This window comes from Aspergillus ambiguus, assembly GCF_047715705.1.
Source record: "Aspergillus ambiguus strain CBS 117.58 unplaced genomic scaffold BDV59scaffold_68, whole genome shotgun sequence".
Classification (NCBI taxonomy): Eukaryota; Fungi; Ascomycota; class Eurotiomycetes; order Eurotiales; family Aspergillaceae; genus Aspergillus; species Aspergillus ambiguus.
Window position 1 is genome coordinate 68,057 of NW_027395581.1, and position 14,292 is coordinate 82,348.

Sequence of the window (14,292 nt, forward strand, 5' to 3'; positions counted from 1 at the left end):
GCATTTAACGGGAGAAATATTCTAGGTTAAGCAAACAATGGGAGGTGCAACCAGGATATATGTGCATATCAACGGTCTATGTGTCGATACGAGTCTCTTTTGTGATCATTCTTCGACCTTGGCCGGCTAAGAAGGCACGGTCAGAAAATTGCGGTTGCAGGTGATACATATCAAGCCTTTCTTACCATCACAGTGTCAAGGGAGTTAGTCATTTTTATGCATGGAAGTCTCAGTTATCCGCAGACTATAGCCTGGAGTGATTGTGGTCACATGACTATTAGTCATTTTGCGGGTCACCGGAAGACCGGAATACGAATAAATCCATTCCTGAGAGCGCGTTTCTCCAAGGGGTATGTACCACTCACAAACGGATGCCGACTTACGCAAGTCTACAGTGACCAATAGCACTACATAATACTATACAGCTTCAGGCTGTAAAGGGTAAGATTCGAGGTCTTTGAACCATAGTGTATCGAGCTAATAATACAGACGCCCAAATGGTGGAAGATACGCCTCTTCGAGTCCTCGTTATTATCTCAGACAAAAGCACATATTGGGAGCGATCATGGTGTGCTTCAGAGCAAATACTTCCGGCGGCTTACCAGATCTTGAAAGACAACAATTTAATACATTATCCACATAGCCATCAGCCTAAGATGAGACTGCTAGCAAAGCAGAGATGGCAAACGCGCGTATTCCTTGTATTTGACATTGCAAATACCTCTTATGATCCAGAGGTTGCACACCTACCAGAAAATAACAAGTTGCCCGTTGTTATTGTACGGCTAAGCCAAAAGGTACACGCTTATCCGGCAAACCCTCCCGCGCAGAACAAAGTGAATAAGGATATTGCCCGAGTTCACAACGACAACGGTATAAACAGCATCCCGCCTTTCACCACAGATTATACGTCCGGGCCACCACTATACGACAATCCTCGTGATCCATCGTTGTTTATATGATGGTGTTTGCTCTATGTCGTTGTTAGTAGTCGTTGTCAGTGTCGCCCTGGCTAGGAGCTACGAACCGGTCGGTTGTCTTATTGAGACTCGGGTGTAGGCAAACTACAGGGGCCACAGATTTCGGATCGAGGTGTAACATTTGAATTCACTCTGTCGGTAGGAGGGTGGATGGTATTGCGACAGGTGTCGATTCTGTCAGTCCTGATAATGTTGTTGCATTGAGAGCAACTAGTTATTATGTACTCGCACATCTTCCTCACCGTTAGCCAGACTTAACAACTTAGGAGCGCATCATACTTTATAGATGATTCTCGTCGTTTCTGCCCAGGTGAAATGTTTAGGCACTCCAATCCTTGGAAAGGGAAAACTGAATGAGATCAAAATAGGTTGTCTGTTGTTGGCTGACATTGTACATGACCCCGCTCGGACTCTACAGTGGCTAACCCCGCAGATCATCCTTCGTCTCTCACCTTCATACGCCTGAACGTCTAGGGACACTGTGTGAACCCAGGGAAACAGTCCTTGCGAAGCGCGAATATCAGAAAATAAGCTAGCTAACAACCGAACTAATTAGACCTTATAGTACGACCAGCGTAGGTACAAGGCAAATCTATGCATATTATTCCGTCAAAGGAGACCCAAGCAATCACATATGACAGTACCAGTGTTCAATCATCGCCAGGTTCTTGATTGTGCCCTCCAGTGGCTGATCTGCTCTCGCATATTCAGCCCATTCGTGGATGTCACGAACGAATCGCCGAGCAGTCCCCTTTGTCACCCCCTGCTCGATGAGAAATTGCACGTGCTCTTGATCTTCTTCCACCAGTTCAAGGTCAAGGCCATTGGACAGAGTTATGTCACGTGCCTTACGCCAGTCGGCTTTACGCTTTTCGTCAGTTACCTGCAGTTCGTGCCATGCACAGTATTCCTTGACAGCTTCATCTCGGGGTCCAGAAATTTTGAATCTTTTGTTTGACGGCGCGGGTCTGGGCGGTGACGTAGGCATGATAGGCTCTTGCGTGCCTTGCGGGGCAAAAACGTTGGTAATGTTAACCGGATATTGAGCGCTGGGTGCACTCTGGTTATTCCTTTTATTCGAGCTCCTCTCAAGCTTTTGCTGGGCCTCCATGTATAAGACTTGACGAATATCTTCTGGAACATCGTCGTGAGTGTCCAATTTACCCCCGTTCTTCACATGGGCTATGAGTTTCTCCAGATGGGGTTTTCGCAGTGCGTAGTGTTTCCTACCGGTAGGATCTTGCCAGCACCACTTCTCAAAATTAGTGCACGAAGACACAGAACATCGCATGAGTTTATATACGTGTCTCCACTATGAGGGTTGTTCAGACTCTTCTTCAGCAATAATCTCTGCGTCTCGTTCAGCAAGCATTCTTTTTGTAGCTGAGGAACCTCGCTTGTCCGGCGTATTGTCGTCTCTTATATACTGGAATGTAATAGCAACCTGAGGCGTTCTGCCTATGCGGACCAGATTGCTCCACTTACGAAGCTGCTTCTCCACTGGTCTCCAGTCGATGTTAGTGGACTTATAGAGCTTCTCAAGAGATTCCTCGTTACGATGTTTTATTGACACTACAATTGCCGTGTCTTCACACCGGACCCGCCGGTTACGTTTCTTGGTGTGGACCAACTGTTGGACTTTTTGTTTCAGGCATCTCTCCCAGTATTCACTGGGAGTTACGATCAAGTCCTTCTCGGTTTCCCTAGCCTCAGTTGAGCGGTTAAACTTAAGCTTCCAAGCAAGCGTGTAGCGAATGAATTCTGGCTCTCTCGGTTCCTCGTGGTAGTTATCCTCCTCCCATCTCTCCCACTCGGTAAATGGAAGAAATCCAAGACACCCAGGCTGCGTTTGGTGGGAGGCAGGATCCGGGGTAGGGCTTAGGCTATACAATGTACCAGGTGTCCGACCAAAGTTACCCGGTGTTGGGGCAAATTGCGAATCTTGGTCCCACGGGTCGATCACCTGGGTCTAACAGGCTCCTTCATCATAGCTGAAAAGGCTATTGGTCATCCTTAGACGCAGAAATGGATCCGATAAACCTATTAGTATGCTGCTGCAAGGGGTTAGCCCACACACGTCTCATATCCAATAAGCCGTTCAGTAACACGAGGTGGTCCATGATGATAAGCAGTGCGGGGTTTGCAGCGAGCAATATACAGTACCAATAGTCTTGCCTGTCAGACCTTGCCAGTGATTTTAGGTCCCGGGTCTACTTCTCCTGCAGCTCTAAACCGCAGGATGCAGCAGAGGAATGCAGGAAGAGAGCGAGCTCCCGCCGTGGACAAACTTGTCTAATCGGATAGTTCACCGCCCAGTTATGATAGAACCTTCCATCAGGTTCTGTCGACTATGTATCAATCAGTACATATTACTAAGTCTAGTATAATACAGATACTGTGATGGTACAGAATATATTTCATTGTATGATATAATTGGTCTAATTATAAATAGTACTTGCAAATTAGCGCCTTGGCACTAGGGTTTGAAAATAAACTTATCTTGCCGTATCTTGCCGGGGCGGAATGAGGTTTCGACCCGCTCTGTACCCTGAACGACAAATGCGAATGTGGAGCCAAAGAGACGGTAGTACACGTGCTGATCGACTGCCCAAAACTGCGCGCTCTAAGACAGAAGTTACGGAGGGACATAGGAGAAGCGATGGACGACGTCACGGTCATGTTAGGGGGAAAGGGCCGTCGGAGGAAGGTGGATGACTCGGGGGGATCTACACAGAAAAGCACACTTCGGGCAGTGCTGACTTTTGCAGAAGCATCCGGTAGGTTTCGCAGCCGCGGGACAAGGGGACCGCCAGGAAGGGAACCCCGGCACGGAGGCCATGACAGGCCTTGACGAGGCTCAAAGTTCGTTCTTATGGAGTGGTACATGTACGGGTTGAGAGTACATAGATAGCGATAGTTGTTGCCTGCATATCGCCGACAAGGCGAGGGGTCAGCGTATGAATTCAACCAACCAACCAACCAACCAACTCTGTACCCTGATAGGGACCAGTGTTCATCTACGTTGGATGTGTCCTTCAGTTTGAGAACTAACGCAAGATGGTATCAGGTAAGTATCAAATTTAGGGTATGTACCTAAAGGTGTCTTTCACTTCAGGGCATTGGGTCTTATATATTGCTACTCAGGTAAGTACTGTATATGAGAGAACGTCCCTTCCTAAGCTTCTGACCATGAGCGGAGATCACAGTGGGAAACGGTTGTGTAGGGGTCCGCCGTTATATAGCATGTTACACAATGGGTCGATAAAGTAAAGATCTCATGACTTTATTACTGTACGTCTTAGGTCTGTGTCTTGCGAGGTCATTAAGTTCGGACGACAATCATTGGGGACAATGCCATGATGCCCACCTACCTCACTTAGGTGAATTTTGATGGACCCACTGACCCTTTGGACCCGCTGAACTGGTCGACAAAACTGAGGTAAGTTGCCGTATAGGAACACCGTATCCCGCTTCCTAGAGTACCCAGCCTCCCGTATCCACTGCAGATTTTGTCCTGATGAATGCGCAATCTCTAAAATCCGAGCGAGCCTTGTTGCGGTGGTCTATCATTGCAACGAGGCTCAATGTTTGCTTTAGATGGTCGAACATCATTTTATAAAGTGACACCAGTTAGTAACGCTGCTGCGTCGTTTTGGCGGGTGAATAGTTGATCAAATATTCAGCTCTACAGTATCGTGCCTGAGCTTCAGCGCATTTCGCCCACCCAAATGTTTACCCGGGTCTCTATTTCTTAGGGACGACTCCATAAAGCGAATACTTCCAGAGATTAGCCGATACGTAATAGAGACATATTGGTATTTTCGTGCATTTTCTCGCATGATCCGGGGTATTTGCTTGTGCAATTTAGAAGCCGACATGGCAGTACAGTAGCGATTCATAAAGAGGCCCCTTTCTCTACATTTCAGAGACATCCCAACTATATCTCCTCGGAAATCAACAGAGAGCTTATTGCCCAAGTCTAAAATCCGACAATCTTCATGAACTTCGGATTGCACATAGATTAACCGGGTACATCAGCCGAAATTAAACTCCAATGGTTATGTTTACTAACTCTTTCCTAGTATGATGGGCTTTATCTCCTGGGAATGTCTCGGCTGCGCACAAGGTGCCTCTAGAGAATGGGCTTCTTCATATGTCCCTCATGGTCCTGGCCCAGCGATAGAAGCGACATTCTCTCGTATCCTCTCCACAAAACGTCAGGTCCGGATCTATACTTTGTGCGAAGAGTGTTCGGACGGGATTGCGGAGGAGGATCAAATGGACCATATCCATAAGTTGTTCAGGTCAAGAGTCCACGTGCCCAAATTGTGGAAACGCCAGCCATGGGAAGTATGCTATACAATTGCAGAATGTAACAGGATCATGAATAGCAGCGATGTTAAGCTGCAAGTATTCTCTTGCGCAAGACTGTGTTACTAGCTAGAAGCAACCAAGGGCTTACCTCTAATGGAAATTACTATCTTCGCCACTGTAATTCTACCATACTATTGGTCTACTTAATAACGAACCCTTCATGTCCAAGACACAGCATATATCTAAATATAGACTATGACCTAGCGTACTACTATGTGTAGTCCAATCCCGCTGGCTCTGTATGATGCATGTACCATGGTGTTAGCTATCGCAAGTAGTATCCATTCCAGATATTATTGTCCATTTAGACGTTGGAAAAACTGGGAAATGCATGTAATTTCGTTATACAGTACGTGCTACTATGTGTCCCTATATAGGGAAGGACGCTGGATTCACCTGTCGGAGACTCTCTGTGGTATGTTAATTGATGCTGGTTATTAGATCGATATATAAAGACCATCAATCCGCACTAAAGATGTCTTATCTAACCAGTCACGTTCATAACTCAATATAGTTCAGAGTCCCACTAGAAAGATTGACATAAGGAGATTCCCGAAAGTCTAGATGCGTGAGTAGTTTTTTATGTCTATGTAAGAGTTGTACTAATGGGCATTGCCTAGCACCGTGGGTCTAAGTTGACAAGCCGCGAGAAGAAAACTACTCAAAATGAGATCCCAAAAAGGATTCCCGTTATTGGGATTACGCAAAAGTGCTCTTAGAACTTCCAATTGGATCTTCCCTCTGGAACCGTCCAGTCTGATATAGACCAGAAAATTTTCAGACCGGATTGGACACTAAGACCCGAATGGAAAGTGGCGGTTGTCGGAACCCCAAGCCCACGTGGCTGGGAACATCTATTTATCCATAGAAAAACAGGAGAGTCGTATGAGGATATTGAATTGTTCCGGCGTCGAGACATTTGGGACCAAATGACCGAGGAAATGAGACAGCAGGAGTTGGCTAGCTAAATAACACCACATTAATGTGGCGTTTCACATGCATGCTTCGCGTAAATTAACATAGCGCGCAGTTTCTGCCACGCCAACATAAGGAAAGTGTATAAGGGCCACCATCGGGCATAGTTAAGCCTGGATATAACGGAGTATAGTGCCCTTTCGTAGGAATCGTGGTTTAGATCCGCTCTGGCTCCCTGCGCGCGAAGAAATTCTTTGATATCATCGCTGACGCCCCCTCGAATTGCCCAAGAAAGTGGAGTTCTCCACTCTGCATCCTCCGCATTGATGTCGGCGCCGCTTGATAGCAGCAGTTCCACACTTTCCAGCGCAGCTCGCTCTGCTGCCCAGGACAAGGCCGTCCGCCCGTATCTGTCTTGTGCATCTATAGCTGCACCCCAACGGAGCAGATACCGAACAATATGTACCTGGTTTTCGGCAGCGGCAACGGCCAGTAGTGGCCTCTGTGTTGTGTCTGTCTCTCGGGTATCAACATGGCCACCGTGATTTACGTATGTCTCCACACGCGCAACGTCGCCGATTTTTATTGCCGATATCAAGTCACGAACAGGTGAATCTTGTTGGCTTTGTTGTATATATCTCATCATCTTGGCGTGGCTTTATTTAGGTTTCCTGGGGAGGTTAGTATTTAGCTTTCAATGAATATGGGTATTACTTTGCCTATAGATTTTGAATGTTCTGCGTAAAACAATAAGTAGGGAATTGAATTCTTATATCCTTATATTCAAGTTAATAAGGACAGGTGAAAGACTTAAATCGCGCATTGTAGGTGGTCTCACTTTTATCTGCACTGCCGAGCAGTCAGGAAAATAGAAAATTAATTTTGATAATGCTGTCTATGTCAGAGAGTTATCCCAGTTCTACGTAGCCTAGTACACACAGATAGAGGAGAGTATAAACAGGGTTCTACTCCCTAAATTTTTATTTGTTGGCGCATGTTTTCTCGTTCACGAATTTTTACAGTATCATTCCATCATTGCGGCAAACGTACATATGGCATCAAAACGTACACGAGCTTGCGCTGAGTGTAGTCGCCGAAAGATCAAGGTACACCACGCCAATTCTAAATGCTCGCATTAGTTGATATGTGATAATAGTGCTCTAAAACAGCGCCTTGTATGCCGTGTACTGCGTCTGGCAAAGAATGTCGTCCTCCTTATCAATGTACAATGGAATATATAGAACAAGCTTATGAGGTATGCATCACTATCCTATACCGTCTCATAACTCTACAGCTAAGATTCATGATTGCTTGTAAGGAACGCCTCAACTCTTACAACGGCGGCGATCCAGCTCAATCAACATTCCGCGAAGAAGTTGCAGGGGAGAGTCCAGCCAACGATCATGTTCTTTTTGGCTATATTGACACTGCGCTACCAAACAGAGCTTTATCAGATATGCTGATTACAAGGTTCGGCGATGATGGAGAGGCTCAGGCACAAGACGAAATTACTACGCCCAAAATATGGACCACCTTGGAAGACTTGGCCGAGAGTATTACCAACTTCCGTGATATACAAACATGTTTGCCTGGTGGCGGTTCCATAAAGACCTTAACTTCGACGACGGTTCTGATGAGAGCTCGACTATCTACTATAACGACTACAACAACTCAATGATGGATAACAAGCTTCAGCCGTTGCTTGTTCCGTTAGAGGAGGAAGGTATATATAATCTGCGCCTCATCTGTCCTGTGTGCAACCAACTTTTGGATATTGGTTGGGAGGCCGTTGACTTTTCTACTTTTCCGGTACACTTTATCAATAATGATGCCTGGTTACATGTGTGACAATTCCTCATATATCTCGTGCTATATTTAACATGCATTCCAATATGTCGGGGTACCTGAACTCTGCCTGCAATATGATGACATCATAGGCTACAATAACAAGTAGTAAAGTGAATAGAGAATTGTCTCAGTGTCAATATTGGTTGTTTTGATAACTAACCCGTCACCTATATCTCCGCATCGCATTGTCCTCAACGCAGCCTTGCAGGGCTTCTACTATTTCCAATAAAATGCGATTGGGATCAATAACCGTTTCCCGTGAGCCTATTGGCAGGCCGTTTGACAAGCGTCGGAAATTCCAAATAACCCGGGCACCACAACTCCAGCCCTCTCTTTGCTGTGGAGTAGGCTGTTTTGCATCTTCGTCAGTTGTCTCAGAGCGCTTCGAATAATGGTCACTCACAGCTTCTAGATAGGAATATTTTAGCTCTCCAAACTCCGCTCTAACTAGATCGAACACACGCGACTCTCGACTCTGGTTTATCTTCGAGTCATAATGACGGATTGTCCGTTCTCGGTCATTGATTTCGAGAAGAGTGAAGTGGGTGTTTTCATGGTTTATAGGGCAGAAATACACCAAAGAAGCAGCATTACCAGTTGACTCCCTCGCCTGCTGTCGAAAGGTTTCAATTTTTTTAGCCCAGCCTGCCAGCGGGCGTTGTTTCGGTTTGCTCTGCAAATCAGGCCCAACCTCGTCCAAGGGAATGCTGAAACCATATCTAATGTATGCTGGTTTGTCTGATAGGTCCATGGCCGCCAGAATGGACCAAGCATTCTGCCATCGGCCTGGGTAAAAGCGTTCAAAGATGTCGCAAGGAATTTCCACGTTACTTCCCCCTATGCAAATTGTGTCGTCGGCTCTTACTATTTCTTGCCGCAAAACCTTCAGCTTAACTCCCTGAATCAAGTTTTCCAATGCGGTCTTGAGTATATCTTCAGGCAAAGCATTCTTAGATAATATTAGGCATGATCAAGTTAAATTTAAGCACAGTACGTACCTCTTCCACGGGAAATAGAACCTGTAAATAGCGGATTTCATCTTCTTTAAGTAAGCCCTCTCTGTTTAGGTCCTCATAGAATACCTGTAGGTTAGGCGATCCATATGTGACTAAATATGTCAGCTGTGGGCCGAGGATTTCGAGAAGTTTTGTATGATCATTATCAGCTTCAATCGTCTGAACCAACTCCACTACCTGTTCTTTCTTCATTTTTGCATATTCCCTAGAATTTCAGTTAGTATTGACCGCAACAGTCAAAGCCAAAGACGGTACCAGATCCTTTTGCTAAATAATATCCCTAGTCCTAATTTTCTGGTTGTGATAAGGCTTAGCTTCTCCCCCCTACTAAGTTGCATACTGATGTGCTTTCTCTGGGATTGTCTTTCGCTTTCGAATGGACGAGCCTTCTCTGAACTGATAATGGGTACGTTTTCCTCCAGTGTGACTCGTCCAATTCCACTGATCCATTTCCCATGTGGTATACTGGTCGAACTATCCTGTATGCTGTCTAATACTTGGATAGCTGCCCCTCGACGGCCAGTCGGCTTTCCTTTGGCTAGAGTATTCATATTCTGAATCATTCTTACCTGGTTATCGTACCATTTCCAAGCTCCCATGTACTCTAGCATGTTCAGGATAGTGACCTTGACCCTGTTCGAAGAACCTATTGCCAGGATCTGTGCCCACATTAAACCATCGGACCACTGGTCATTGTCTGATGCGCTTAGAGCATCTGGATAACCTCTCTGGAGATCATCGAGGATTCTCCGATGGACATCTCCCGGTACACTATCTTTGTGTTTGCTGAGCCTATGTAATGTGTCGGCTGACTGGGCGACCAGATCATGTATGGGACTCATCTTGGTAAACGAGTCGTTTGTTGTAGACGACCTGGTAGAAGGAGCATTTTGGAACTGTAGTGGTGTCTTCAGGCGAAGGTTTTGGGACTCGGCAGGGGGTGGGAAATTCTCAAAGGTCTCGTCCTGGGACTCTCCGATCCCACTGGGTGTTGACATGCTACCTGTATCCAACTCGGATAAGGGGCTCGAAGTCTCAGAAGTTTTGTCCATTATTTTGTCCTTCTCCGGGCTTTGTGATTTTGGATTGCCCCGTGCCTTGCCACTTACCGACTCTAGCCTGGTTGACTTGGAGGGACGATAAGAAAGGTCTCGGTTCCAAACTGGCCTGCGTTTGGATGGAATATATTTTGCTTCCACGCTTGCCTTTAACCGCCCTTGAGGAGATTCCGGCTTCCACATATCTTGAATTGTACTTGTAATGATTTGCGCGATATTAGGTGCCTTTTCACAAAGATCACGCATTATACTGTAGAACTAGTAGGGTTGTTAGTAGATGTTCTTTCTTTGACCTATATCAAGTCATGACATTCTGTGGGTTCTTCACTTAGCTTCATGGTTGGGTTGCAAGACACTACGCTAACGAAATTTTTTAGCGATTCGACTGCATTTTTCCGTAGTATATGATTATCCTTTAGCGACTCCTGGTCGGATGACATTGCTCTAGGTTTTTTGGTGTTACAGAGGAATCGAGAGAAAACGGCAGGGCCATTTAACCATATCCTCAGCAAGCCTTCCAGTATCCTGGGATACTCATCTCTAGCGTGCGCAGGGGTAAACGTACGGTTTCTGTAATTTGATCCTAACGTATTGTAGCTTGAAACCAACAGAATTCCACCACTTTATTGGTGTAGATAATTACATTGTTGGGTGAAGATATGCAATCATAATTTAATAATGCAGGAAGCAGTAAACGTGTCATGAGCCGCTCAACATATAAAGAGTTCTTTTACCCACCTCCGCCTTTGTAGACATTCTAAGAAATGATCACCTTTTCTATGGGTGTATCTAAAGAAGACACGGTTTCCAATTCACCCTTCTCACACCACCCTGAGGGTCTAAACCGAACTCCAAGTTACGCTGCCGTTTCAGGTACGGGTTCTGATTTCGAATCAACTAAATATACCTAATACAATATAGTCTCGCATGAATCTGCGGGGAACGGTGACCATAATTACCTTAGTATTATGTCTGAAGATAGATCAGAGACCCCCCCAGCACCGGTTAGTAAACGAAAGCGCCCGATACCAGTTAGAGGGCATGCGGAGAGAGAACCCTCAAGAAAGAAACATAAAGAATATCTGTAGGTTATCCTGTGCGACGTGCCATAGAAACGTGATAAGCTAACTCAGACACTCCGCAGTTCGATCCTAATAGCTCGCCGAAGAATTTCGGCAGTTTAAAACAACGACTAGCTGACGCACTTAAAGAGGTTGATTCACTGGGAGAACAATATACTGATACCGGATCAATGATCAATGTGAATCGCACGTGGATACAGAGTTTTTTGCAGAGTCTATAGAGGGCATTGACTCTATAGTAGAGTTCTTAAGGGGGTTTGTGTCTACGGTGAATAATACTGTGCAGGGATGACGTCTTAAGTCATAATATCATGTGGTACGATGTCAGCGATCGAGTTTCATGCGTCACCGCAACCCTGGATCATCATTCCTAGACCACTACAGCCAGAGGTCGCCAACGTTGGTGCAGATTAAAATAAGCATTCCTCTTTAAGTAGAAATCATAAGATAGGACTGTTGGCGGGACCGGTAAGGGGTACGTAGATATGGATACAAGTAGGGATTCGAAATTTGCTAGCGTTAAAGAGGTAATATAATGTCACAAAACTCTGAGAAGAGCCAAGTTATATTTGTCTAGGCCAGTCAGCTCTGATCGAGATAGAGTTGGGATCTATGTACTCACACCATAAACCGCGTCCACGATGTTACTCTCCTGAGCAGACGCCCCTCGCAGTGATTCGACCCGACTTAAAATCAGATTTTCACCATGTTGTTTGAAGTAGAACCTCAGATATCTATCTCTCTTGAAAAATACCACTTTTGTGTCAAACGGGGTATGAGTACTTTCATACCATTGACCTAGCGTGTAAGTGGTGTCGTCATTATACGTGAGCAACATCCCTTTACAGCGAGATCCCTGATAACAAGCTTGGACTGCTCTAATGTTTTTCAAAGGGGCCTGAGATATAAAGCCACCACAAGGTGAAGTGTTTAGGAGATAGAGAAAGTCAGTATGGAAGGGCCATTGGGGTACCAAATAGTCGGAAACTTTCTCTAGAGAATCGCGTTGACGATAGGCAATCCCCATACTTGTAAAGCTTGTTATGCCGGGGGACACATCATAGTAAAGGCCCAGCATATCACCATTATTTGCGCAAAATAAGTCCTTCATATCAATATCAGACGATAACATCGATGGCCCTAGAACAAAGGTCCTTTTCATGCTGGTCGTGCCCTACATCTTATTAGTACGTTCTTATACCTAAATTGGCAAGATTACCATAAGGTAAGGCTGTGACAGCGGGTCATTCTTGTGCCGGAATATCGAAATTGTATTAATGGCCTCTGTATCTGCAAATTGGAAGTGAACTGGGCAGCCTTCCTGAATCCCATACCAGTACGTCTTGGAGGAACGGGAGTCAGAGTGGAAGTGAACCCCTAAACCGACAAACCCCTTAGTAGAGCAGAACGCGGTTAGACCATAGAGGCAAAGGCCTTCTCTTAACAATGGGATGAACGACATGAACCTCTGAGAATGAATTGCAAAATCTGTGTGCCGCGGCCAATCATAAAATGACCTAGGAGAGAGAGGGTATAATTGAGTTCCAAACAAAGAACTAGTCCACAAAAAGTTTTGGCCGAAGCTATGGTCTCCTTTGCTCCTGATATTTGAAATTTTAAGCGCCTGGAGGATATGTTAGCCTAGAATTTTATCTGTTGTTAAGTGTGTCATACATCCCACTCAATATAGAGGGAAAGCGGCTGTTCATTTGATGGGTAAATGATGCTTAGATACGCACTACCTCCTCTCGTAAGGCCTATTTCACCAGCGGAGTAAGGCTGCTTTTCTGTGCGAAAACTTATCTCTCGTAGCCCATATGTCCCATACAACAATGTCAAGGCAGCAATAGCCCGTGGAATAGCAACTCTGACGTATCTGTTACTTTCGTGGCCATAAAGCGTGTCACCCTGGCGAAAACCGCAGATATAGCTTCCATCTAAGACGGTAGCAGAGTAGACCACAAGATTCCCCTCACACAAATCTATTGCCTTGCCTCCCGCAGCAACAGGTTGATCTACCCAATCATCTTTTTTTGCGCAGAGAGAAAGTAGGCAGCGAACAGCGGAGGGAGGAATCATGTCCCAGATGATGGCGCTTAACTCTAAAGGAAGGCTCGCGACTCTGGTGATCAGATCACGGAAGGAGTTGCTTTCACGATCAACATCGTGGTCCTTTGCAGACAAGTAACGGTTTGCCTTAGAAAAGGTAGTATAACTTTTGTAGATATTTTGTGGAAGCCTAGTCCAAAATAATGGCGTCATGGCCAGATGTAGGTTTTGGAGCATCCAGAGAGATGGTCGCTCTTCCAACGCTCTCCAGCAAATACTATGGGCCGATATAGCGTTTCGAGAAGTCCGTCGAGTCCCCTTGTGCATGGTAATGCCCAGGGTGGGTAGTTCTATAGCCTGATCTCCCCGAAAATTCATTGACCGTGTCAAGACTGGTTCCGAGTAGTTTTCGTGGAAAACAACTACACAATATTAGACACGAAGAAAATCAGATGATAGGGCCGGTTGATTCGTACTTGAGCGGAAATGCGAACTACCAACGAATTTTTCGCCACATAATACACAATGCGGTATTCGTGTATAGTGACTGTGTAGCTCCCTTCCCCCGCCCATTATTCAGTCTCGTTCCGTGCAGCAAAAGCTAGCTGTAAGTGAGGGAAGTCAGTAAGATATAACAAAGGGAATGCCACGGAGATGCACAAGGACGTGCATGGGACACGCACCTTTCGTCCCAGAAGGAACTATTTAACAGAAAGAAGTTGACAGGAAGCGGACAATGCCAATTTGAAAGAGTGACGTGGTGAGTCCGTTACTATCCTGATTTTCTCTTCTACAACCACAACCCGAGAACATCTTCTGCAGATGGCCAAGGACGGGGGAGAATGGGTAGGCAGCTAAGTCTGGGGTAACTAATCAAGGGGGATTGGCACGGTATATCATTTTATCCGTACTTGGCAAACGGGCTAAAACGGGGTATAGCCGTCTCTTTAGGTCAGCAGCCCCACCCCCC

At 45.7% G+C, this 14,292-nt stretch overlaps 3 protein-coding genes across 3 annotated transcripts; 1 reads left to right on the top strand and 2 right to left on the bottom strand.

The window, feature by feature from the left end:
• Positions 1-497: 497 nt before the first annotated feature.
• On the top strand, positions 498-1,364 carry BDV59DRAFT_189545 (uncharacterized protein; the record flags this gene model as incomplete). Its single annotated transcript, XM_073691625.1, has 3 exons — positions 498-962; positions 1,028-1,213; positions 1,260-1,364. One exon carries the CDS (start codon positions 498-500, stop codon positions 960-962), a length of 465 nt encoding a protein of 154 aa, XP_073542755.1. The 3' UTR covers positions 1,028-1,213; positions 1,260-1,364.
• A 6,916-nt stretch (positions 1,365-8,280) lies between these two features.
• BDV59DRAFT_196843 (uncharacterized protein) lies at positions 8,281-9,975 on the bottom strand (the record flags this gene model as incomplete). Its single annotated transcript, XM_073692785.1, has 5 exons — positions 8,281-8,466; positions 8,521-9,039; positions 9,116-9,338; positions 9,389-9,486; positions 9,562-9,975. The coding sequence occupies 5 exons, from the start codon at positions 9,973-9,975 to the stop codon at positions 8,281-8,283; spliced, it is 1,440 nt and encodes a 479-aa protein (XP_073542756.1).
• A 1,795-nt stretch (positions 9,976-11,770) lies between these two features.
• BDV59DRAFT_189550 (uncharacterized protein) lies at positions 11,771-14,181 on the bottom strand. Its single transcript, XM_073691626.1, has 6 exons — positions 14,006-14,181; positions 13,799-13,927; positions 12,948-13,744; positions 12,493-12,897; positions 11,896-12,447; positions 11,771-11,846 (listed from the first exon to the last, which is right to left on the bottom strand). Exons 2-6 carry the CDS (start codon positions 13,893-13,895, stop codon positions 11,793-11,795), a joined length of 1,905 nt encoding a protein of 634 aa, XP_073542757.1. The 5' UTR covers positions 13,896-13,927; positions 14,006-14,181; the 3' UTR covers positions 11,771-11,792.
• Positions 14,182-14,292: the final 111 nt, after the last annotated feature.